The following is a 27,147-nucleotide window of genomic DNA, read 5'->3' on the forward strand; positions in this document are numbered from 1 at the left end:
AAAAGAGAAATGCACAACAAGACATGCTTTACTTCACATTGGCCACAGCAGTCCAAACATGTACCTTTAGCTGTAGCAGACATTAAAGCGGATGAATACACTGAAGAAACAAGACTGGTCTAATCATTTCTTCCATGACTGTAATATAAGAACAGTGGAACCTGCCTGGGCGCCATTCATTTGTTCCACAAGGTCGTTAGCTGAATTAATTTTTCCCATAAGAAATAACGCAGTTCCACTTTTTAACATTATTAGAACCATCTAGTCATGAAATAACACCCCTATAGTCACTTTACATTCATATTACCCTATGTTGTACATATGTTAAAATAATATAAGACATATTAGGTATAAAACAACCTGTTTACAACCTTCTAATAGTGTTTTTAACATTATTAGAACCATCTAGTCATGAAATAACACCCCTAGAGTCACCTTTACATTCATATTACCCTATGTTGTACATATAATAAGAGAAAATAAGACATATTAGGTATAGAAAACATGTTTACAACCGTCTAAATAGGGGTTTTTAACATTATTAGAACCATCTAGTCATGAAATAACACCCCTATAGTCACTTTACATTCATATTACCCTATGTTGTACGTATAATAAGAGAAAATAAGACATTAGGTATAGAAAACGTGTTTACAACCTTTAAATTAGGGTTTTTAACATTATTAGAACCATCTAGTCATGAAATAACACCCCTAGAGTCACCTTTACATTCATATTACCCGATGTTGTACATGTTAAGAGAAAATAAAATTTGGAACCCAAAACCGATCTGCAAGTAGAGACTGGACAGTCCGAAATTTCTCAAGAAGAGGTTACTTCAAGACGTCGCTCAATGGTAAGTAGCTTTAACATTGAACTGTTAGGTCTACTTTATTGGTAAAAAAAACAAAAAAACCCAATCCAAACTGTGTTCAAAACATCAACCAGTTTCAATCATATCACTCATAGAACATTTTTTTAAATGCAAAAAATTTAATTACAAAAATTATATTTATTTAGTATTTTTCTGATAATATTTTTAAAAAGTTTCATTCAAATCTAAGCATTTTCACGGACTTATGGGACCTTAAAGAATTTCTTCTCTGGCTGGAATTGTACAAACATGATCAAAAAGTCAAAAACCTGACGGCAGGTCCTCCTCCTCAGGAGATAACGTGCAACATCTTCACGTCGGAGCAGAGAAAACCTGGCAGGAAAAAAAAAAAAAAAAGAGAGAAAAATGAACAGGAGGACATCATGACGTGTTACCTGATAAATATGGCCTTCATCCCAAGTCAAGAACAGCTTGAGCTCCAGGAGAAACATTTATTATCCAGTGTTAAGGCACATGCTTGGACAACACAAACAAAGCACACAAAACAAAATATTTCTCATTCGTCTGCTTAAAACGTGTGCAGCTGCTTATCGTCAAAGTGCTTTCAAAGGTTTAAAGCTTCCATCTTTGGCTTGACTTTGGATCGCACTGCTTTTGGTTTTCCAGCTGAATGTGATAAAAGAAGAAGAATTTAATAACAATAACAATAAAAACCTTCAAGTAAAACACTTGCGTGCTGGTAGCTTATGCTGAGGAATGTTTGTCATTCTTTCACTCTACGTTGGACGACATGAACCTGCCGCCAGGAGACGCCAGGAAGAGTTAGTTAGGATATAAGGTGCGAGAATATTCCTTAGCAGGCAATGCAACAGCTAGCAATCGGGGATATAACGTTGATGATGTGATGCTAAGCTAAGCTAAGCTGGGAGTCTCCTGGCTGCACGTGCATACTGAATGTCCGTGATGCTAACACTGTTAAAACACAATGAGGTCCAATGATAAGCATCATTCCTGCAGCACGGATACGCGATTCTGTTTGGATTGTTCAGGGAATGTGCTAGAAGAGGCAGGAAAAAAGAGAGGAAAGTCCAGCAAAGAAATTCAGACCTGCACTGAACTACAAAAGGAATATTACAGCCACACTGAAAATCAAGAAATATACAAAAAGTCAAATATTACGAGGAATATTTACTTAGCATGTATTGTCTGAAGTGCGGGTTTGTTCATCTATGACATCACAATGGTTACACAAACTTCCTTCATCAAGACCTATCCAGTGTCGGGGTCGTTTGAATGGTATGGGCTGAAGTCTGGGTTCCTAATCAAGTGGCCCTTTTCAACTTTGTTGGTTGCATAGAATGTTACTAAATATAAACATGGCTCCTTGGCGTCATCAAGACCTGTTCGGTGATATAATATGTTGGGGTCCTTCGCACGGTATGAGCTGAAGGGGGTCTGCAGGCCCATAATAATAGGATGGGCCGCTGTGCTTTGCTTGCAGGCCCATAAGCATTCAGGTTTGTGTTGTAATTTTGCCTTTTTGTTCATTTTTTCCTCTTTTCGGTGTGGCCCTAATACTCCTTTGTACTTACTGTGTGCTGATTTCGGTAAAAAAAAAAATTAAAACAAAAATGCACAATCGAGGCCACCGTTGCACCAAATCCAGCAGCAGAAGGTGACCAGTGCCTCTTTAAGACCTGACCAGCACTGAGATGCGACTGTGTCAAACTCACAAATGAAAGCTTTCCTGGGAAGACAATCCAGTTTGTAAAAACTCCCAAAATAAAGTTAGCTTTGAGGCATCCATAAAAGAAAGTACCAATTTGCATCCTCTATAAAACAATCTCTGAAAAATACAAATTGTGCAAATATGAAGGGTGGTGGGGCGTGGCAGCACGTCACACGGGGGGCTCGCATTTGAGTCTTTCTTCGGCGCTCCTCGTATATGTGACGCAGCGTAAGCCGCCGTCCGCCTGCGCGATCCGAACGGACAGGCTGGCATCGGGGCGCTCGAACGTCTCGTCCAGGCGCCGGGGGTCTTTGGCGGGTGGGGGCGGCGCCCCTTTGGCATAAAGAAAAGTGTCCGTCTCCGTGGGAGGTAATGTGTGGAGAGAAGACAGACCCTGCGCCGGTCTCCTCTGCTCCTTCTCCTCTTTCTGTGCGATTCCCCCCTGGTCTCTATCGTGGCTCCCCTTGGGAGACTTTGGCTTTGGGTCCTGCTGCGCCCCCGCTCTGACCCCGCTCAGGCTCAGGATGTTCTTGCGGGTTTCAGCGGGGAGTTTGTCCAGCTGGCGCCCGACTTGGACCGGGCTGGGAAAGAGCGTGCCTTGACACGCCCGGTAGAAATATCTGCAAGGAAGAGCACCGAGTCAGAAGGCACGGACCAAATAAGAGCACACGGGCATTTCCTTGATGGATTACAAGAAAAAAATACATTTTTGCAAACCTTTCACATGCCAGGAAATTCCAAAGAAAGATAAAAAAAAAAGTGTGGCCTGAGGCTCAGAGCTAAACTTCATGTTGAAATGTACATGATGTTCCAAGTACATGGAGTCTGCTGATTGTTGAGAAACACGACGCAAGCAGCGTCACAACATATCCAGATGCTAACTTCATCAGCATAGGGAACCTCACTCCGATCACTATCCGGTTCCAGTTTGAGCTCCATGGCAACCCACACAATGATCTATTATTTGTATGATTTGTTTTGACTCATTTAAAAGTTACTTTGATTTGTTTTTATTTTAGTGCAGTTTCAAACACCTCCAGATTTTGCAACTAGGGACAATTCTAGCAACTTTTTCTGGTCTTATTCGACACTTTTGGAGATTAATTTAACCCCCCCCCCCTCCCACACACACACTCCATCTAAACCAGGGGTCTAAAACTCAATTTACTTGGGGGTCACTGGAGCTCGGGTCTGGGTGAGACTGGGCCGCATCAGGTTTTCCAAAAAAACAACAACAAAAAAAACACATTTATTAAAAACAAAAAAAATAAAAAACTTTGCTTTGGTTCCAATTTTCTACAAGAAAAGCTCTGATAAAACATTCCACTGTTTTCAAATATCTTACTTTTTATTTTTCTTCACAAAATAAGATGAAAAATAAATAAACAAATCAAGAATAAAGAAAATCAATCAGTAATAAATAAATAAATATAATAATAATAATAAAACGGCAAATAATAAAAACTTAAGAAACCACATATAGTTGGTGGGTAGACAAATTATTTTTTTCAGATTAAAATGAACAAAGCATTATTAGAGCCCTGTAGACATGACAAAACACGACTATAGTCACATTTATACTATTTTTATTTACAACATATTGCGCAACTGCAGGGTTTTGAGACACATGCTAACTCGCAAACTAGAGAGCTAGCGACCTAAACGGTAGACTTCAAGTTATTTCCTTTAAACTTAAATAGCCAAAAACTTACCACTTCCACACGGATAGGGAGGATAACTATTAACAGTTATTTAACCTTTAACATGAACATTAATCAAACGTAATAATTTTTTCTGGGTACATGATACCATACAGCATCCATATCAAACTTGCGCGGGCCACACTAACATTAAACTTTCATATCAAGGCGGGGGCCTCAAACTAGTGTCCTGCAGGCCACATTTGGCCCGCGGGCCGCGTGTTTGAGACCCCTGATCTAAACCAATGCTTCTCAATTATTTTATGTTTTTTTGTGTGTATGTGTGCATACCTGGGCAGCAGTGCAGCTCCAGGTGTGATGAGGCAGAGCAAGTAGAAGGTGGGGTCCTGGAGCAGCCTCTGCATGGTCCAGTACGGGTTGGAAGGGGCGTAGCAGGTAGGGCAGGAGGCATTGTAGCACAGCGCCACCGTGAAGAACATCGCCACGCTGAGGGACACGGACAGCCAGTTCATCCACGTCTGAAGAAACACAAATGCAGACCATTTGAGTTTTGTTTGGGTTTTCCCAGATCCCGTACCACTCATTTCCTGTTTACTTCCTGTTTTGATTCCTATGTTAGGCAGCACCCTCTAATGGTACGCTTCTTCAATTGGAATGAACGAGAGACTTCTCCTCACCCAGGTTTTGGTCTCGATGCCCAAGTGCAGAAGGATTGTGAAGACTGCCAGCGTGGTGATGGGGGTCCCCCACGTAAACAGATCCACGTCAGAGTCGGCGTAGGCCTGTGGAGGAACAAGTGAGTGAAACTACAAGCACGGAAGGGCGAGCACAGAGTGATGGGACTCACAAAGTAAGGAATGAAGAAGCAGACGAGACTTTGGTAGAAGGCGTCAATCATGTTCATCCAGAACATGTATGGCTTGTATTCCTGCAAGACACCAGCACACAAAACATTCCAAACAACTGGTAACACTCGGAAGCGCTCGGCTGTTTTTAAGGACTCAACGGGGGGCTCTTCTGTTTTTAAGAATGTATGGAATCCCAAGTTAAAGATCCTCTATTTGACAGGTGTTCTGCTCATTTTAGGAATCTGCTGCAAAAACGCCTGTCAAAGAACCTCAATACGACACGAGTGGTCTGCTGTTTTTAGGAATATACAGCCAAAGAACCTTGTCAAAGAACCTTTTTGGCTATTAGGAACCTACAGCAAAAACGCAAGTTAAGAGTTACAAAAATATTAGTCAAAGATGTGTTTCTATATATATATATATATATAGAAACAGGTGTTTTCTGCTGTTTTTAGGAATATTTTGCAAAAAGGCTAGTCAAAAATGATCTATGATCACTAGTCAGAAAGACCTATTCCGCTGTTTGCTGTTTTTAGGAATCTGTGGCAAAAACGCAAGTCAAAGATTTTCTTTAAGACAGGTGTGTTCTGCTGTTTTTAAGAATCGGCAGTAAAAACGCAAGTCAGAGATTGTCTTTAAGACAGGTGTGTTCTGCTGTTTTTAGGAATCCACTGCAAAAACGCAAGTCAGAGATTGTCTTTAAGACAGGTGTGTTGTGCTGTTTTTAGGAATCCACTGCAAAAACGCAAGTCAAAGATCCCCTATACGCCAGGCGCTTTTTGCTGTTTTTAGGAATCTGCTGCAAAAACGCAAGTCAAAGATTCTCTATATGACATGTGTGTTCTGCTGTTTTTAGGAATCTGCTGCAAAAACGCAAGTCAAAGATTCTCTATATGACAGGTGTGTTCTGCTGTTTTTAGGAATCTGCTGCAAAAACGCAAGTCAAAGATTCTCTATATGACAGGTGTGCTCTGCTGTTTTTAGGAATCTGCTGCAAAAACGCAAGTCAAAGATTCTCTATATGACATGTGTGTTCTGCTGTTTTTAGGAATCTGCTGCAAAAACGCAAGTCAAAGATTCTCTATATGACAGGTGTGTTCTGCTGTTTTTAGGAATCTGCTGCAAAAACGCAAGTCAAAGATTCTCTATATGACAGGTGTGTTCGGCTGTTTTTAGGAATCTGCTGCAAAAACGCAAGTCAAAGATTCTCTATATGACATGTGTGTTCGGCTGTTTTTAGGAATCTGCTGCAAAAACGCAAGTCAAAGATTCTCTATATGACAGGTGTGTTCTGCTGTTTTTAGGAATCTGCGGTAAAAACGCAAGTCAAAGATTCTCTATATGACAGGTGTGTTCTGCTGTTTTTAGGAATCTGCGGTAAAAACGCAAGTCAAAGATTCTCTTTCAGACAGGTGTGTTCTACTGTTCTTAGGAATCTGCAGTAAAAACGCAAGTCAAAGATTGTCTTTAAGACAGGTGTGTTCTGCTGTTTTTAGGAATCTGGAAAAAAAAAACAACCTCTGAGTTCTGTCCGCTGACATAAAGCTGAGGTAGTCGCTGGAGAGTCTCTGCCGACACATCTTTGTCCAGAGTGCCAGTGATGAGTTGCGGGAAGGCGGAGAACATCAGGTTGAAGAAGATAAGATACCACTGGTCAATCATGGCTGAACCTGAGAAGCCGCAGTAGAACTGATACCAGAAGATGAGCGCTACGAACATCTGTGAAGAGACCGGAGTTGTTAGGTTTGCTTGCACACTGAAGACGGCGACACTGGCGACGTACGGCATTCTTGTAGAAGAAGTAGAGGATCATGTTGGCCAGGCGGGAGTAGCACCAGTGTCCGTGTACCAGCAGGAGCTTCTGAAGATAGCGGAAACGCGGGAGGGCAAAGTCGCTTGCCATGACCGCCTGCAAAAGCATCACAAGCATCCCACATTCAGTCTACTCTTCCTTTCACGCACCGACATGGATGGAAAATTATGGAAGGACCGCTACGCTCGCCTCTTTCTATTGAATCTTCAGAAGGGGAGACAATAAGCCTTTAATGGGACAGGCTACAGGTGGGAATCAATGCAATGCAGCCATTAACGAAAAACTGCATTTTAGTAAATCATCTTTACATAATGATGTTTTTAAATTTCACATTTATATAGTTTATACATATTTTATTGATCCTTAATAAAATGGTGAGTCCTGAATTTAATGTTAAAAATTGCATTTTAATTTTAAGATTTTTTTAAATTTAATTTAAAAACAACACTTTAAAACAGCCACCTATAATGATCCCATAATTTCATGTTAAAACTTGATATTGGTATTTTTATTTTGAATATTTGGAGAATATTTAAATAAATTATAAGTATACCACTTAAAGGGGACCTATTATGCTTTTCCCACTTTTCTGACATTTGGAAGTCATCCCTGAAGAAGCTTGGGATGGCTTACACACTAACACTTACTATATCAACATTTTATTCTAATTAAAATGCAATTATAATTAAATACTATAAATCATTATAAAGTATAATTTTAAATTGGATTTGACAAGAAAAAATAACACGATTTTTTTTAATTATTATTATTTTACTAAACACTAACAGTTACTATATCAGTGTGATCACACTATATATATATATATATATATATATATATATATATATATATATATATATATATATATATATATATATATATATATATATATATATATATATATATATATATATATATATATATATATATATATATATGTACACACTGATAAATCTCAGTTATGTTTTAACGTTTAACGGGGGGGCCATCACTTTTTCCACACAGGGCGATGTTGGTTAGAATTTTATTCCTCCCTTAATAATACAAAATTTCATTAAAAAACTGCATTTTATGTTCAGTTGTGTTGTCTTCAGTTGCGTTGTGTTGTTGTATTGACTAATATTAAATATAAATAACATTTAAATTGCTGAACTGGCAAGGCTAACCCTCGATGGCACGGTGGTCATCTGTGGACATCATCATCCTTGCAGAGGAGAGCTTTGCTTTCTGCTGAGCCCTAATAAGCATGACCCAATGGGTACGCAGGGAGTTGGCTAATCACACGGCAAGTGGCCAGAGATGGGAAATGTGCATCTCAGCATTGTGCGGACCCCAGACGAGTGACCGCTGTCCCTTTTCAGAGTGGGTTTGACTAACAGTGCGTCATCTGGCAGTCTTAACAGATGTGCGACACTGCGGCCTAGCAGTGAGTTAATTGGGGGGGGGGGGGGGGGTATCCCTTGTTGCCATGCGAGATTGCCGAGCTAAGCAAAAATAGGTGACGATCATTGCTCAGGTTGTTAAATGGGGCTGTGGGATATGTGTGCCACTCCTGTGAAGAGTCGATTGATGGACGATTGATAAATGAAAAGTACTAATAAAAGGATGAGTCAGCAGTCTAGGATGTAAAACACATTTACTTTTAAAAAAGTAAATTTTGACTGACGTTGTCACATTATGCATGTCCGAAAAAGCCTGTTTATGACTGCCTGTTTATGAGTATCAAACATGGGAAAAACTATTATACCATCACTTGCTTGCTCCACTTTTGAGAGAAGATTTTCTTTTTCAAGTTGCGGCTTTACAAACCCTCCTTCCAGGTACTGTAGACATGGCATCGCCTTTATCCCGCCCCAAGCTAGAGGATATGCCATCAAAAAACACAAGTAGACTTTGCTACACATCTTAAAATGGAGCTCTAGCAACTATCCGTCAATCAGCTGTAATTTCCATTAAAATTATTTATTTATTAATATCATCCATCCATTTTCTGGGGGTATGCTGGAGCCTATCCCAGCTGTCTTTAAGCGAGAGGCGGGGGTATACCCTGGGCTGGTCACCAGCCAATCACAGAAATATACAAACAACCATTCACACTCACATTCATACCTATGGACAATTTGGAGTCACCAATGAACCTAGCATGTTTTTGGATGTTAGTGTCTTCATGCCATGTTGTTGTGTGTGATACAGTATATGGCATCTATGATGACGGACAAGTACTGCGTTACAGAGTACAGTACATGTCAAAATTGGATCCAGTACAAGTGTCTTGGAGACACACACTCCACCAGAGAAAACACAGCTCATTAGCATTAAAGCTACACACACACACACAAAAGGTTGCGTTCTCGGTAGGGCTTTGGAAAAGCATTAAACTAAAACATTGTGCCACCTCTGACACTTATGGAAAAGTGGTGAAAAATATTGCCAAAAAGATATAAATGAATAGAATAAATATAAAAGCTATATAAATACCATCATGGTTCCTGCAGCCCGCCCTCTTACCTGCATGCCCTCCTGTCCTGAAATGCCCACGCCCACGTCGGCCACCTGGATCATACTGACATCATTGGCCCCGTCACCTGAGGTAGAACAGCAGAGTCAAAAGTTATGTGACACACGTAGGAAACAGAATTTAGGTCAGTGGAAAAGTGCACAGTGGGTTTGGTTTATGAAGCGTGGCCATGACGGAAAGTGTCGCGCAACATTGTTCTTTGTCTGGGAGGGCCAGGCAGCATGTGAGGATCACGTGCTAACCAGCAGTCTTCTCCACACATACTTGAAGGAGGAATCAGTGATGTCTCTGTCTCTAAACTTAGAGCATAATCCATACTCCTTTTCACCAGCCCCTCTGACCATACTACTGTGAATGCATGATATTATGACACATTTCACCTTCTATTGTTTTAACAAACTTTTATAGGGAAAGAAGTCAGGGTGCCAAGCGCAACTTTGAATATTTAAATACTGTACGATTCTAAAAATATTAATTATATTAGTAATTCATATAATTCCTTATTATATCAATTGTGAATTATTATTCATTCATTTTCTACCGCTTTTCCTCACGAGGGTCGCGGGGGTGCTGGAGCCTATCCCAGCTGTCTTCGGGCGAGAGGCGGGGTACACCCTGGACTGGTCGCCAGCCAATCACAGGGCACATATAGACAAACAACCATTCACACTCACATTCATACCTATGGACAATTTGGAGTCACCAATTAACCTAGCATGTTTTTGGAATGTGGGAGGAAACCGGAGTACCCGAAGAAAAACCACGCATGCACGGAGAGAACATGCAAACTCCACACAGAGATGGCCGAGGGTGGAATTGAACCCTGGTCTCCTAGCTGTGAGGTCTGCACACTAACCACTAGACCGCCGTGCCGCCTGTGAATTATTAATGAATTAATAATACATACAAATATATTAATTATAATGAAACATTATAAAAATTTGACTGGGGGCCTGAGACGGGAAATTTAAGTTAATTTAGAATGTATTTTGATTCACTTGTTTGTAATATTTAATTAAAATAATAATTTAATGATTTAATTACGATTATTAATTATTAAGAATTAAATTCAACATTTTATTCCAATTAAAATGCAATATAATTAATTACTATATAAATTATAATAAAGTATATTTTTCAATTGGATTTTGCAAGAAAAAATAACACCTTTTGCCAAAATTGAAATACATGTAGCAAGATTTTTGTTTTATTTTTTACTTATTTGAATATATTTATATTATATCAAGTTAAAACAATAAAATATATATGAATATTTTATTTATAATATTAATATTATTATTAATAATCATTGTTATTTATATTATAAATAATAATGATTTAATATTTTATGAAATTTTTATGAAGTGATTTACCAGTCTTTTATGTAAAGTGTATAAATAAACTTGTCTTGCCTGAAAGGGGACCCATTATGCAAATTTTCAGCCCTTTGTATTGGGTTGTGGACTCCTATAGAGCAGCTACACACCAGGGGTGTGAATCTCAGCACTGAGGACGATTCGATACACAACTCGATGCACTGCCAGCGATACGATACTTTAACGATACGTGGAATTTTCTGGCGATACGATGCAATACGATTCACCCTCTTCACGATGCAATACGATACGATACAATGCGATAATCATGTAGTTCACATCAATGCAAACCGATATGATGCATTTTCTTGCAATATGATGCAATTCAACAGAATGCAAATAAGCAGGGAAAAAATGGAATTCAGTATGGTCCTACAAAAAGGATTTGGCTTTATTAGGCATTTGGCAGTAAATTCAACTAAAGTGCTGTTTGCCTTTTTTACTACGCACTACTTCTTAATAATATTTTTGCCATCTTAAAACAGCAACAACTTTTCAAAAACTCAACGTTTTGTCGAGCTTTCCGCCGTTCTTTGAGAATCCGTAGTGTTTCCAAATATACAATTTAAAGGTTGCAGGGGGGTTGAATATGGAAACTTCCTTGCTGCTTCCTCCAGGCTGTTTTACTAGTAGTTGAATGTGCCTCACGGTTTCCGTCCGTATTCAATACAAAACGCGAAATAATGATTGTGCATTCATTGCACCTGTGGAACAGCATATGGGGTGAAGTTGAACATTAATAAAACGGCGCTTGGATCGGATTTTACCGATACTCACAAACGCATCGCGATGAATCTTGATTTCACCCGTCAATTGCATCCGTACCCAGTGAATGAGCCGATGCATTCGCATCACGCATCGATGTATCGATTATTTTCCTCACCCTTACTACACACCATAACCAGCACAGAAAGCATTCTGGTTCTTCCAGAATCTGCACCTATTCAGCTGTATTTCTTATGATTTTGCGATTCCGCCAAAACAGTCTGTTTTAATGTATTCCACCCACGGCCCGACTCCAGGCACGCGAATACAACATTGTAGCTACATTTATCGGTCAGAAATGTGGAAAAATGTGAGACTCTGTGGGCATCTCCCTCACCTAAAAGCACTCAGAGGCAGCTGACATTTTCAAAAAAAAAGCCCACTTGTCGTTCTAAACATATTTATCATCCACCGTACTGCCTAAGAAGTATAACACCCCTCATGAGTGTGAGAAGATTGGCAGGAGAGGGTAGACATGTTGCCTCCCAGCCTGCTCGTGAAGCTCATGAGAGCCATCTGTGTTCACACCTCAGATGAACATGAGCGCCTGACTCCCTTCACATGGCACAGACTCGGCACATCACATCTGACCAGAATTCATCTCAATTATGGTGTACGTCAGTCACATTGATTGTTCTGCGGGCTACATTTCCACAAAGCTAAGGAGCAGGCAACAAAGCATATTAGTAACATTAACCTTTTCTTCATACAATAAACTTTTTTGCTCAAAACTATTTTCGAAGTCGGGCCGCCACAAGGCCGCTAACACTTCCGGGTTTTGAAAGGCTGGACTGAATGAATGGTAAATGGCTGAATGTCTGAATAAAGAAAAGCGAAAGAAACGAAAGAGAAAAAGAGACTGACAAAGTGTGTGACAAAGTCTTCAATTGTGATGCTTGTCAAGATGACTTGAGTGGTTTAAGTTCCCAGTTACCGTTACCAGTCATCTTATACTTATTGTTCGGCACCATTTCCTATATTATGGCACATATACTATATTATGACGTGGACACCTGCAGCCTATATACGTATGTACAAATCTTTATTTCTCTTTAAATTTACCTGTGCGCTCTATAGTCCGTAAATGCTGCATACTGTAACTTCTTAGCATATACAAAATATCAAAGTTGCTTACTTTCATTTTTCAAAAAGGTTTGGACACCCCTGCTTTATGATGTATATTTGAGTGAGGTAGTGCCAAATCTATTTATGGTGCTCTGCAATTTGTTTATGTTTATTATTGTGATATAACATAACACTGCAAACAATAATAATAAACTGTTAAATGTTATCTTTCAATCAATTCCAAACAGCAGGGTCAAATAAATAGAGAGATGTTTTTAGTCTCATACCGAGCATCCAGACATGCACTCCGGGTGTGAAACCCCTCCCTACGATCAAACCCACAGAACCTTCACCTCAGTGTGCTGCTGTAAATCAGCCTCACTGACCACCGTGACCCTTACTCAGCTTCAATTTTTATATCTCAGAGACAAACGACAGAAAGAAAAAACGAGCAAAGTGGAACCTTACTTGGCGTACACCTGAAGTTATGCCATAATTTTGCATACATTTCGCGCTTGGCATAAAATATGGGGCACATCTTGTTGTGTTATTAATACAATGCATCTTCTTAATGTTTTTTTTTATTACAAAACTTCCTATACCCTAGTCAATACATAGCGACAAGCCTAGTCATTCAGCCATTTCCAGAAAGTCCAAAATACTGAACCCATACCCATTTTTCCCAGAAGAAATAATGTAAATCCAATGAACCCATCCCAGAAAGCCAAAAACACAAAATACATGTTTTACAGATTCATGTGTTTTACACATGCACACTTCAAAAGTGGCCTCACTGTGTTAGTTAGCAAAGAGCTACAGAGTCAAACGCTGATGACATCACAGACGGGTAACAAAACTGTGCAAATCTGTGACACTGTTTGGCCTTTAAAGGGGACCTTTTTTCATTCATTCATTTTCTTATCCTCACTATGGTCGCGAGCGTGCTGGAGCCTATCCCAGCTGTCTTCGGGCAAGAGGCGGGGTACACCCTGGACTGGTGGCCAGCCAATCACAGGGCACATATAGACAAACAACCATTCACACTCACATTCATACCTTTGGAGTCGCCAATTAACCTAGCGTGTTTATGGAACGTGGGAGGAAAGCGGAGCGAAAACCCACGCATTCACAGGGAGAACATGCAAACTCCACACAGAGATGGCAGAGGATGGAATCGAACTCGGGTCTCCTGGCTGTGTGGCCTGAGCGCAAACCACTCAAACACCGTGCAGCCTAAAGGGGACCTATTGTGCTCATTTTTCAAACCTTTGTATTGAGTTGTGGACTCCTATAGAGCAGCTACACACAATAACCAGCACAGAAAGCGTTTTAGAACCTGGAATCTGCACCTAATCTACCTGTATTTCTTTGGATTTCATGCTTCCCGCGAAAAGGTCTGTTTTAATGTATTCTACCCACGGCCACTCCGCAGTGGTTGGTCAAGCTTTGGCATCATTTAAAATGAGAATACAACATTCAATTACATACAAAAGAATAATAAATGTGGGGCCTGGAAAGTTAGAGGGTTGTTGATTGTTAGCATGGTTAGCAGTACGAAGAGTGCCAGTGATTGGCTGAATTGTGGCTGACAGCAACTCCTATGTCAATGTTCACTGCGCCATAGTACAGTGTCAGGGATGTTACACTGATGAGACACCACCATGTATCCTGTCAATGCTAACCTGTGAGTTGTCTATGTAATGTCTTATTTAGTATATTTAAGATGTCTTATTTTCTTTTATTAAGTCAACTATAGTGGTGACAAGTGTAAACGTGACTATAGGAGTGTTATTACATGTGGAGAGGGCCCCAATAATGCTAAGAGCCATATTTACGAGGTCTTAAATAGATTCACTTATCAATAATAAATTCACTTATCACGGTGAGGGCTAGAACCAATTAAGTGAGATAAACGAGGGCTGACTGGAGGCCATAGTCAATCATACAAGAGAGGATTTAGTAATATATTTTGACAATCTGTGATGGAGCGAAGCCGCAAAATCCGAAGTGTGATGTGGGGAAGAAATATGCCAAATGAAAAAAAAACAAAAAGATTGGAGCGACTATTACCTATGGCCAGCGTCATGACTTTCAGCTTGTTGCGTACCAGCTTCACCACCATGCTCTTCTGCAGTGGCGTGGAGCGGCAGCAGAGCACCGAGCGGCAGCTGCGCGCCACCGCCAGGAACTTGTCCTCCAGGCTCTTGTCCAGGGCGTAGGCCAAAGTGCGGCCGTCGATCACCAGGCCCAGGCGGTGTACGATAAAGGGCGTGGCGTGGGAGGATGAGGAAAGAGACGGGTATATCGGCAAGGGGGCAAAGTTGTTGCCGTGGAAGGTCTCGGTGGCACGGTCGGTGGAGCTGCAGAGGAGTTTGGCCTGGATGTAGTGTAAGCTCTCCTCCAGCAGCAAGGAGCACGCCTCCTGGTGCAGAGACAGGTACCATCAGGGCACAGGTTTGACCTACTTCACATCTGGAAAGCAGATGCTTTCATAAAGAAAACACTGGCAGTCCTGGTATAAACATCTGAATAAATACTTGGAACTTTGTCTGGATCATGTGGAATCTAACAAGCACGTCAATAAGATGACTGTGAGGTCACGATGTCTAATGGATTTCACGACACTTCATTCCCAACTCGCCTGAAATAATCAAAACAAAAAGTAAAGTAGAATACAGCAAAGTTCAATGCAGGCTGGTTTTGAACTAAATCATGTTCAGCAAAATGATTAACTGTGAATATTGAAATACCATATACAACAGACCCACCAGTTAACAGTAAGAACACGACATAAAAGTTAAAGCGACAATTTTACCGTTACCTGACTAATCCATACGGCTTAAAACGAGACATGAGAGGCTGCGGCTCACCATAGAATCAGCATTCAGGGTCAGGATCTCTTCCTCAGGCTCCAGCAGCTTGCAGGCATACGCAATATTGACAGCTGTTTCCTGTTTGTCGCCTGTCAGCACCCATATCTGCAGGCCGGCCTTCCGCAGGGCAGCGATGGTTTCGGGCACGCCGTCCTGTAGACGGTCCTCAATTCCTGTCGCGCCTGGGGGTGACCAACATGACACACTACTACACTACCTTACGATTTGTGGTTCTAACTTTTAGTGGTGACATTGTATGTTACGATGCTTTGTGGTGATAACATTTTGTATCATGATATTTCGGCGTTGCAACGATCTGTGTTACGATGTTTGATGATTGCAAAGTTTCATAATCCGACATTTTGTGGTAAAGTAATTTGTGTTTCTACATTTGTTAAGGTTTGGCGGTGCCGATGTTTTGTATTACGACATTTGGCGGTTCCGATGTTTGATGGTGTCGATGTTTTGTATTACAACATTTGGCGGTTCCGATGTTTGCTGGTGTCGATGTTTTGTATTACGACATTTGGCGGTTCCGATGTTTGATGGTGTTGATGTTTTGTATTACGACATTTGGCGGTTCCGATGTTTGATGGTGTCGATGTTTTGTATTACGACATTTGGCGGTTCCGATGTTTGATGGTGTGGACGTTTTGTATTACAACATTTGGCGGTTCCGATGTTTGATGGTGTGGATGTTTTGTATTACAACATTTGGCGGTTCCAATGTTTGCTGGTGTCGATGTTTTGTATTACGACATTTGGCGGTTTCGATGTTTGATGGTGTCGATGTTTTGTATAACGACATTTGGCGGTTTCGATGTTTGATGGTGTCGATGTTTTGTATTACGACATTTGGCGGTTCCGATGTTTGATGGTGTGGATGTTTTGTATTACAACATTTGGCGGTTCCAATGTTTGCTGGTGTCGATGTTTTGTATTACGACATTTGGCGGTTCCGATGTTTGATGGTGTGGATGTTTTGTATTACAACATTTGGCGGTTCCGATGTTTGATGGTGTCGATGTTTTGTATTACGACATTTGGCGGTTCCGATGTTTGATGGTGTGGACGTTTTGTATTACAACATTTGGCGGTTCCGATGTTTGATGGTGTGGATGTTTTGTATTACAACATTTGGCGGTTCCGATGTTTGCTGGTGTCGATGTTTTGTATTACGACATTTGGCGGTTCCGATGTTTGCTGGTGTCGATGTTTTGTATTACGACATTTGGCGGTTCCGATGTTTGATGGTGTCGATGTTTTGTATTACGACATTTGGCGGTTCCGATGTTTGATGATGTCAATGTTTTGTATTACGACATTTGGCGGTTTCGATGTTTGATGGTGTCGATGTTTTGTATAACGACATTTGGCGGTTTCGATGTTTGATGGTGTCGATGTTTTGTATTACGACATTTGGCGGTTCCGATGTTTGATGGTGTCGATATTTTGTAGTGACACCTTTTTGTGTTATGGCGTTTTGTGGTTATTATGTTTCATGTTTGACATTTTGCGGTTGTGATGTTTGGTAGTGGGGACATTTGATGGTGAAGTGATGGTTAAGAGACTTTGTAGTTGCAAATATTTGTGTTACATGATTGCCACAATTGCAATCAAATTCCAATCTTTCCTGGTGGGAATATTTTGTGGATTTGTGCATATTTTGTAACATTTGGTGGTGGCTACATTTTCGTTACAAGACTTGTTGCGACGTTTTGTTGTGACACTTGGTGTTACGAGGTAACTATATTTTGTGTTACAAGATTTTATGGTTGTAACATTTAATGGTGGTGACTTTTTGTGTTAGGACATTTTGTGTTACGATGTTTAATGGTTGCCATATTTTGTGTTAAGAGGTTTGGTGGTGGTGATGTTTGCCGTTACAAGGTTTAGTGCCAAGCGACATATTATGTTACAAGGTTTGGCCGTGGCAAGGTTCTGTGATACAATGTTTGGTGGTTGCAGCGTTTCATGGTGGCGACCTTTGATGGTTGCAATGTTTGTGTTACAAAGCAACATTTCGCGTTGTGCCGTTTTGTGGTTACGTTTCATGTTACAAGGTTTGTTGGTGGCGAGTTGAAAGATCTAGTGGGGACAATATTGTGTTACAAGGCTTGGTGGTTACATTTCATGGTGATGACATTTCGTGGTTGCAACAATTTGTATGACGAAATTTCGTGGTTGCAACGATTTGTATGACGACATTTCGTGGTTGCAACGATTTGTATGATATTTACGACCTTTCATGGTGGCGACTTTTTGTATTACAATTTTGGTGCTTGCAATGTTTTGACATAGTGACAATTTTTGGTGGTGGCGGCGTTTGGTGGTCACACGTAGACGGAGGACCTCCTGTCCAGGCATACTGTTAGGTTACCCAGGAGATGGAGATTTGTCTCCAGGCGCAAGGCCGACTCAAACAGCAGCTCCTCTCGTCCCTGGATGGCCGTCTCGGCCTCCAGGTGGCGCTGCAGCCAGCAGGCGTATTCCTCCTTGGTCAAGACCTGGCACAAACACGCAGAGCAAATAGAGGAAAGAATCTGAAGGGAAATGAATCCAAGGGGGCAAATATGACACCTCTAGATGGTTGTTTCATGGTGATGGCTCGGTATTATGAGGCTGGCTTGCAAGGGCATAAATCAAGCATCTAGGGAAAGTGGCACCGATTGCGCCTGAGTCATGGAGAATTCCGCTTTGGGAAAGCCAGGTCAGTGCCATTGCCTGCTCCAAACTGAAGCAGCCAAACTGGCGGTAAAGCGAGTTCCATCTTCTCGTGCTGGTAATTTTACTGAATTACCTTTTTTGCTATGCAGAGTGTGCGAAGGCCATCTGCAGCGTACAGGTTCAGGTAGTTCTGGGTCCGACAGATAATCTTCTTTTGACGTTTTCCTTTGGAGTTGCCTAGGAAACACGGGACAAAAGGAGAATTGTTATATAATTCTGAAGGAAAAAGAGGGGAGGGTTTACATGTCGAAGCCTCGTGAAAGCCATCTGTCTTCACACTTCTGATGAACATGGACGCCGCACCGCCACATCAACGCTCAGCTCCCTTCAGAGCACACACCTGGCATCTCACCGACGACCAAAGTGGCTTTAATCAGATGGGTGTTTTGGCCTACGTTTCCCTGATGCACATGACACACACTGCAGACAAGCTGTGATGTAATCACACCACTGCTTGCAGGCGCCCCCACCCACCATGGACCCAGCCATGCTGCATGACTGTTATCAGTCATAAGACCTACCATAAACCATCGACAATCGACAAAAGCACCCTTCGGAGTGCCTAGTTAGCATCAAGGCAAAAATGGGATGATGGTGGCTGGTCTATTTTTTTGAAGAGATTATTTAGCTCTGCATGCGCTTTAAGCTGATGGTGTGAAAGTCGGGCTATGGTCGTGTTATACTTGTTGTAATGTGTACAATATTACAGGGTGGGCGGATCGATCCATATAGTATCAATACCAGGGGTAGTATCGGCTCAATTGATATTTTTCAGTTCTGTTAACTTTCAGAAATATGAATGTCTTTTTGTTGTTGTTGCTCATATTGTTCCACTGCTACAGGGCTATAACTAATAATTATTTCATCTGTTTGTAAATCAGTATGTACCCCACAACATTGGGCCCTCTTCTTTATGTTGAATCCTAAACTTTACACCCCCAGCCAGGGTGCGGCAGGGCAGTGACACTCACACCAGTCGTGTAAACGGATGAATGCATGCATTTATGGAGGGCGGCCTCATTCTGCGCTTCGATTGGCTGCAGAGCAACCGACAGCGTTACAAAGTCACGAGCTCTCTGCGAGGACACACCCGGGTGCGTATTAAAGCCTCTGGCCTGGAGGAGGTGGAGTTCCAGGACAACTAAGAAGGTTTTATTGAAGTGGAAACCCAAAAAGTGACGTAACTGTGTGGCTCAGTCATTTCCTTGACGGAAGGCTTCAACACAAACAAGCCCACCCCTGTGTGTGGTATCACTTCTGTTATGTATCTTATCGTCATCCCTTCTTAATAGTAGCCAGACACACCAGTTAAATACCAATTACTACATGGTGGTACACTTTTGCACACTTGTCATATTAATATGACAATGCAGTACTGGTTCACCAGAAGTCATGTATCTTTCACAAATCGATACACAGTACCCGCGTCAAACATCACTATTACATTGTAATAGTATCACTACACCGGTGTCAAATATAATTGTGGTGTAGCGTATCGTCCTTGTCGTGAGTGACGGCAAAAATGTATCACCAAAACTCTACATCCTCTATATCAGGGGTCTCAAACACGCGGCCCGCGGGCCAAATGTGGCCCGCAGGACACTAGTTTGAGGCCCCCACCTTGATATGAAAGTTTAATGTTAGTGCGGCCCGCGCAAGTTTGATATGGATGCTGTATGGTATCATGTACCCAGAAAAAATTATTACGTTTGATTAATGTTCATGTTAAAGGTTAAATAACTGTTAATAGTTATCCTCCCTATCCGTGTGGAAGTGGTAAGTTTTTGGCTTTTTTAAGTTTAAAGGAAATAACTTGGAGGCTACCGTTTAGGTCGCTAGATCTCTAGTTTGCGAGTTAGCATGTGTCTCAAGACCCTGCAGTTGCGCAATATGTTGTAAATAAAGAGTATAAATGTGACTATAGTCGTGTTTTGTCATGTCTACAGGGCTCTAATAATGCTTTGTTCATTTTAATCTGAAAAAATAATTTGTCTACCCACCAACTATATGTGGTTTCTTAAGTTTTTATTATTTGCTGTTTTCTTATTATTAGTATATTTATTTATTACTATTATTTATTATTTATTATTATTTATATTATTTATTGATTTTCTTTATTCTTGATTTGTTTATTTTTCATCTTATTTTGTGCAGAAAAATAAAAATTAAGATATTTGAGAACAGTGGAATTTTTTATCAGCGCTTTTATTGTAGAAAATCGGAACCAAAGCACTGAAAAAGTTTGTATATTTTTCTGTTTTTAATAAATGCGTTTTTTTTTTTTTTTGGAAAACCTGATGTGGCCCAGTCTCACCTAGACCCTAGCTCCAGTGGCCCCCAAGTAAAGTGAGTTTGAGACCCCTGCTGTATACATACAGTAAGCCCTCTTCAAAACAAGATAAGTCATTTGGCAAACATTCCCATATCTGTACTTGACTGGGAGTATCATTTTCAAACACACAGTGCAAGTGTGTGTACACAGTGTGGTGCGACAGTGAAGCGCTTTGTGTGCCTGGAATAATAAAAACCCACTCCACCTTTCCCAGCATTCCCATTAGGACGCCAAAGAGCCTGGAAGTGGATAAAACAAAGACTCGAGATCACCCAGGAGGGGGGGAAAAAACACAACACAAGCATGTTGTGTTTTTTTTTTTTTTACAGGGTTGTTGAAGTAACTATTGAGCTCTCCAGGAACGGTGTGCTTTAAAGACCTCTTACGTAATTTAGGTTGAACGGACGGAGCCGCCCTATAAAAACAAAGACCCCTGCTCGGGCACAACACTCCACAAAATTTGCTGCCATATCTTGACGAAATTCAGAACCTGTTCCTAAAGAACGTGCTGGTATTTTGGTGAACAGACCTCCTCCACTCAGGGTACACAGAAAATCAAGGGGGAAAAAATATGATCTTGATTCATACTAAGATGCGATCAAATGTATTAATATCTAAAGATATGACTTAAAGAGATGCATGGCAAACAAATGCTGCTTTGTCGTTGGCATGACAGCCAGGGCAACAAAGTCGGCAAGGCTCGCTAGCGACCAGCGATCGCTTTGACAAATTGTATTGACAAAAATGGCAGAAAGACCCCTGGAAGACTCTTTAAACGGGGTCTCTGCAGGTTGCAAATACGCATACAAGTGTAGACAACATATATAAAGGCGGATGAAAGACTTGCACTAATAAGAAGTGTACATTTTTCCTTCCACATCTTTTGTTTGTATGCCTGAAAAACATGTGATTGCTTTATGTCACTTTCTGGAAATTATTCTCACTTTTCAATAGCAGGAGCGAAATGTGCTGATAACCCCATTTTTTTTTAATTTAAACCCAAGTTCAATTCCCTCCTCGGGCATCTCTGTGTGGAGTTTGCATGCATGGGTTTTCTCCGGGTACTCCGGTTTCCTCCCACATTCCAAAAACATGCTAGGTTAATTAGCGACTCCAAATTGTCCATTTCCAACAAGGAAATAAAATAAAAAAACAGGGCGGCACGGTGGTCGAGTGGTTAGCGCGCAGACCTCACAGCTAGGAGACCAGGGTTCAATTCCACCCTCGGCCATCTCTGTGTGGAGTTTGCATGTTCTCCCCGTGCATGCGTGGGTTTTTTCCGGGTACTCCGGTTTCCTCCCACATTCCAAAAACATGCTAGGTTAATTGGCGACTCCAAATTGTCCATAGGTATGAATGTGAGTGTGAATGGTTGTTTGTCTATATGTGCCCTGTGATTGGCTGGCCACCAGTCCAGAGTGTACCCCGCCTCTCGCCCAAAGACAGCTGGGATAGGCTCCAGCACGCCCGCGACCCTCGTGAGGATAAGCGGTAGAAAATGGATGGATAGATGTATTTGGCAAATTGATTTAGCTTTTTTTTTTTTTACTTAATTTTTTAATGGCATTTTGTTTTTTTATGTCAATGTAAATCAGATTATTTGCTTCTTAAATTAACTATGCCATTTTTTCCCACATAATTAATCTCAGTCTGAAAACAATCCAGTATCTCCATTTTTGGGAGGGCATAAAAAACTGCATCTCAGCTTTGTCAAATAGGTGAAAAAGCCTATTACTATCAATTTTACTTTTTTCCCCAAATTTTTGCTGTTTTTTTTCTCAAATAATTCACATGTTATTCTTAAATACTCCTCTTTTTATTTTATGACTTTATTCCCATAATATATTGACTTTATTCCATAACATTATAACTTGACGTCGTTATTTTGTTTTGTTTCTTTAATCTAAATATCTTTAATTTTTATTAAAGATAAATATATATTATATTATTTTAATATTATAAAATAATATAAAAATATATGATATTAATTTTATTTCAACTGTATGGTACTAATACCATTTTCCACATTCAAATACAACCCTTAACCCTCTTAATATTGTGACTTTATTCTAGTCAAATTAAAGCTATTATTTTCATTTCTGCATTTTTTTAAAAATCCTCCAACTATTTCTTCTTCTTGTTCTCATGACTATGACTTAATCTCTTCAGTGTTTTAACTTTATTCGCATAACATTTGAACTTTTTCCGCAAACAAATTTTTTGTTTTGTTGTTTCTCATAGTGTGGTTTTCCAGCGGTACTAAGGCTGACCAGTAGGTACTCCAGGCACTGTATTCATTTATTTCATAATATGGAATAATACTCATTTATGTAAAAGTAATACTTTTGTGTACTTCTCTTGTTAATGATATTTTTAGAGTGTGCTTTTAGAGTGTTGCCACATTCCAGACACCCCAACATTCAGCCACCAAAAACAAGCTCGGGTCGTACCTGTGTTGGGGGTTTTGATGAGGTCCATGATGACAGAGTCGGCTCCTTTGGTGTAGACGGTTATCTGGTCGGTCAGAGGGTGTTTCACCACTACCGACATGCGCTTCCTGGTGGAGTCAAAGCCCAAAGTGTGCAGCAACTCAAAGTTCAGCTTCCCCAAATGGGGCAGGTCTACGGTGACTTGGTCCGGGAGGCGTCCGACCAGGGAGCACTTGTAGGCCCTGGCGGCGTAGACCAGCGCCGCTTCGTCCGGTGACTCCGCTTCGTAGCGGAGGTCCGCGCCCTGAGGCTTCCCGTCGTAGGAGGGGGGCACTGGGCTGAAGGCGTTCTCCAGGCCCCCGTGAGCCACCGCTGTTGCTGTCACTGCCGCCACCGCCGCTGCCTCCTCCTCCAGCTTAGTGAGGGTGCTCTCAGCCGAGGGGGAGGACAGTATGCTGGAACAGCCCCTGTTGGACGAGCGGTTGAGGCTTGAAGAGCTGCTGCTGTTGGAGCCCGAGGTCAGACGGCTCGGCGTGAAGCGCTTGATGAAGTCTTCAATTGTCTTGACCGGGGACTTGAGCTCGAACCTCATACGGACCTGGAGGACACGTAATATTTGTTATTTGTCCCTGTAATACTACATTGAGAGTACTACTTTTGTCCTCTGATTGTAAAATTTTATTCTTATTAAATTATTACTGATTTTTCAATTTGTTTTTTGTTCTTGTTTCTGAACAGCTGCACGGCGGCCGAGTGGTTAGCGTGCAGGCCTCACAGCGAGGAGACCAGAGTTCAATTCCACCCTCGGCCATCTTTTGCATGTTCTCCCCGTGCATGCGTGGGTTTTCTCCGGGTACTCCGGTTTCCTCCCACATTCCAAAAACATGCTGGGTCAATTGGCGACTCCAAATTGTCCATAGGTATGAATGAGAGTGTGAATGGTTGTTTGTCTATATGTGCCCTGTGATTGGCTGGCCACCAATCCAGGGTGTACCCTGCCTCTCACCCGAAGACAGCTGGGATAGGCTCCAGCACCCACCGCAACCCTTGTGAGGATAAGCGGAATGAGCGGAATTAATGAATGAATGTTTCTGAATATCTAAATAAAGATATTGCATTTTTGGCTACATTGATATCTCAATAAGAACTACAAATACAACATTTGAACATGGTCCAAATAAAACATCAACAATTGAGGCGGGAAATATTCCCATGATTCAAGAGGATTTCATACTGGCTTTAAAAAAAAGACGTTTTGCCAGTCAGGCGGTACAGTACAATAGCGGAGCCAGGTGACTCACCGTGCAGCCTCCTGGCATCAAGCGTTATCACGTTCACACATCTTGAACATGGGAAATTATTCACTGAGCCTCGAGGGCATCCTAACAACACAATAACGAACTAAAAAAAAAAACAAAGAAAAAGTCTGTGGGTTCTCTTTCCCTTCATTGCATAATTGTGGCGAGACGAGCTAGGAGAGGATATCACCTCTGACCGGGAGCGCCACACCCATGCTGACCATAAACAAAACACGGATACACAACTGGCCAGCGCTGCGCACTTCAAAGGTAGCTGCGACGCAGGGAGATGGCGCTACGTGCTGACAAAGCCTTCTTTATGGTATTTGGGAAAACAACACACTTCTTTAGTCAAAAGATATCAAATACGGATGTGTTCTTTAGAAAGCAACTTATTTTGCAATTTGGAAGAATAGGACAAGAATTAGCACACACTAAGGAAAAAAAATCAATAATCTCAGTGTTTCCCATACATTTGGACTGCTACCGTTAAATGTGGCGGACCCTGTTTGGCCTTGCTGATAAAGACATTACAGTGGAACTCATAACACGTCTCATACGCAGCGAGCCGCCAAGGAATAACAAGATGTTTTCAGGATTCAGATGTCTTGAGGTTCTGATTTTTTACGTTTATTTTTGGAGACTTTTTCTGGTCTGGTTAGACACTTCTAATATAAGCTTGGCCAAAGTGCGTTCGAGGGCCATTTGCGGCCCCTGGCTGTTTTTAAAGACATAAAATGACTGTCCCGCAGTGCAGTCTAAAATTTAACAAGAAAATTTTACAAGAATTTTACAATAATGAAGTACAAATGTTAGACAAAAAGTCATTTTATGAGTATAATATATTTAAATATAAATTATATTAACATTAAAAATAATAATTAAAATTATTATGAAAAGTGTTACATAAAAATAAATAGTGTGTTAAATATATTAAATATATTTTATAATAACATCAAAAATTATTAGCATCATGTGGACTAAATATTATATAAACATAACTAAATATTTGTTGAAATATGCAGTATTAAATAGATATCATTAAATAGGATTCATATATTACATACATATTATATTAAATTATTATGAAGAATTTTAGGAAGAATATTATGAAGAATATTATTATGAAGAATGTCATTTTAGTAATGGTAGGTAATAGGTAATGAATCGATTACTCGATACTGCAGCGATGTTAGGAAATAAAGCATTGGATTTAAGCACGTCATACAGTAAACCTCGGATATATCGGAAATTCGCTCACAACAGACAGATAAAAAAGAACCGATTTTTCTGTAATGCATTTCCAATAAAAATTCATTGCATATATCGGATTTTTTATAACGGATTTCGCCTATTTCGGACAAAATCTCCAGTCCCGTTCCAATGCATTTCCATTAAATTTCCCTCGCATATATCGGATGGCCGCATCGTGGCGCTCCGATTCGCCGAATCGTGACAGGCCGCTATACGACGTCATTTGCAGCGTTGGCTGCGCGATTTATATTCACGTCGCTAGGAGTGGCTTAGCTTAATTAACAATTTGTTGTGCTCAGAGACCAAAAAGTTAAATTCTCATTACCTTACGTCTCTTTTCATTGCCTAGTCCAGGTACATTGGAAACATAGTCAAGGAAGTGCCTTTTTATAACAGATAAAATCCGATTTACGCATATACCGGATATAAATCCGATATATGCGTAAAACGGACATTTTCCGGTATACGCATATAACGGATTTCGCTTATATCGGACAAAACCAGTGGGAACAATTGAATCAGATATATCCGAGGTTTACTGTATATGTTAGCTTCTTATAACATTAAACGTTACTCGTGTAAATTAATTAGTCATGGCTGTTTAATAGTTTTGTCCGGTAAAGTAGGCTGATACTGATACTACTTTATCTCCAAGGCCTCCAATGTCTGTTTGAGGTACTCGTTCCTCATCCTATCCATCCTGGTCACTCTCAATGAGAACCTCAGCATCCTTATATATCTGCTACCTCCAGTTCTGCTTCCTGTCTTTTCCTCAGTGGCTCTGTCTCTAGACCAAACAACATGGCTGGTCTCACCACAGGTTTTGTATACCTTTCCTTTCATTTTAGCTGAAACTCTTCTATCAAACATCACGCCTGACACTTTTCTGTTCCATCCTACCCAATAGGAGTGCCCCGCCCCGCTTTTACTCATGTTTTAACTGTGTATTAACAAATTAATGTTGTATTTTGGTGTATTTTTCGGTATAAACCAATATTTCAAACGGAAAAAAGCAGAGTTGATGGCATGTTTTTCCTGCGACTGTGGCAGTGGTACACCTCTGGTGGCGGTGAAAGCAGAGCAAACAACCACAAGAGAGGAAATGAGCGTGGCTGAAGGCGGAGGGGAAGCCGAAACAAAGAAAGTGCTACCTCTGTAATATGTCAGTCATTTTACACCATTTTCCGCTTGTTATTTACCAATCATTACAGACCATAGTCTATACCAGTACAAAGAAATGTCTGAATATAAGAAGGGAGCACTAATCATACAGTTCAATAGAAATGTGGTAAACCATACCATAGATGCCGGTTGTCGTGCTTATTGAGGTAATCGGCCATGTTTCTTGCTGTTCGGTTTTCTAGTTGTTACTGTGCTGGCATGCTGTGGAGATTACCTTGTGGCGAGGCTGGTCGGGGGAGGACACCACCACCGTGTTGCAGATGGTGAGCGCGATAAAGAAGTCGATGATATCAGAGAGGTCAGAGGGCAGCTGGGACATGGGCTGGCTATGGAAGCGCATGAAGTCCATCTGACTGCCGCATTCGTTGACTTTGTCCAGCAGCTGCGGGTCGGGCGTGATATCTTTCTCCTGCGGGACACAGGAGAGATTTATCAGCGGGGA

General features: G+C 40.9%; 1 protein-coding gene across 3 annotated transcripts in view; it reads right to left on the bottom strand.

Annotated features, from left to right (window-relative positions):
• atp10a (ATPase phospholipid transporting 10A) overlaps positions 1–27,147 on the bottom strand; it is a 46,622-nt gene that overhangs the window by 59 nt on the left and 19,416 nt on the right. The window contains exons 9-22 of one of the 3 annotated variants that reach the window (XR_009129947.1): positions 26,920–27,114; positions 22,993–23,569; positions 18,284–18,387; positions 17,864–17,990; positions 15,481–15,665; positions 14,681–15,032; positions 9,395–9,471; positions 6,857–6,982; positions 6,592–6,792; positions 5,073–5,153; positions 4,903–5,007; positions 4,556–4,743; positions 724–3,184; positions 285–580 (exon numbers count right to left, since the gene is read on the bottom strand). Coding sequence is in view for 1 of the 3 variants with exons in the window: in XM_058074133.1 (XP_057930116.1) it covers positions 2,734–3,184; positions 4,556–4,743; positions 4,903–5,007; positions 5,073–5,153; positions 6,592–6,792; positions 6,857–6,982; positions 9,395–9,471; positions 14,681–15,032; positions 15,481–15,665; positions 17,864–17,990; positions 18,284–18,387; positions 22,993–23,569; positions 26,920–27,114 (2,769 nt within the window). In the remaining 2 variants the exon portion in view is untranslated. Of the gene's footprint in view, positions 1–283; positions 3,185–4,555; positions 4,744–4,902; positions 5,008–5,072; positions 5,154–6,591; positions 6,793–6,856; positions 6,983–9,394; positions 9,472–14,680; positions 15,033–15,480; positions 15,666–17,863; positions 17,991–18,283; positions 18,388–22,992; positions 23,570–26,919; positions 27,115–27,147 lie in introns of those variants that run through there. The other 2 variants (XR_009129948.1, XM_058074133.1) reach the window with 2 other exon arrangements.

The sequence above is a fragment of the Doryrhamphus excisus genome, chromosome 5 (assembly GCF_030265055.1).
Source record: "Doryrhamphus excisus isolate RoL2022-K1 chromosome 5, RoL_Dexc_1.0, whole genome shotgun sequence".
Classification (NCBI taxonomy): Eukaryota; Metazoa; Chordata; class Actinopteri; order Syngnathiformes; family Syngnathidae; genus Doryrhamphus; species Doryrhamphus excisus.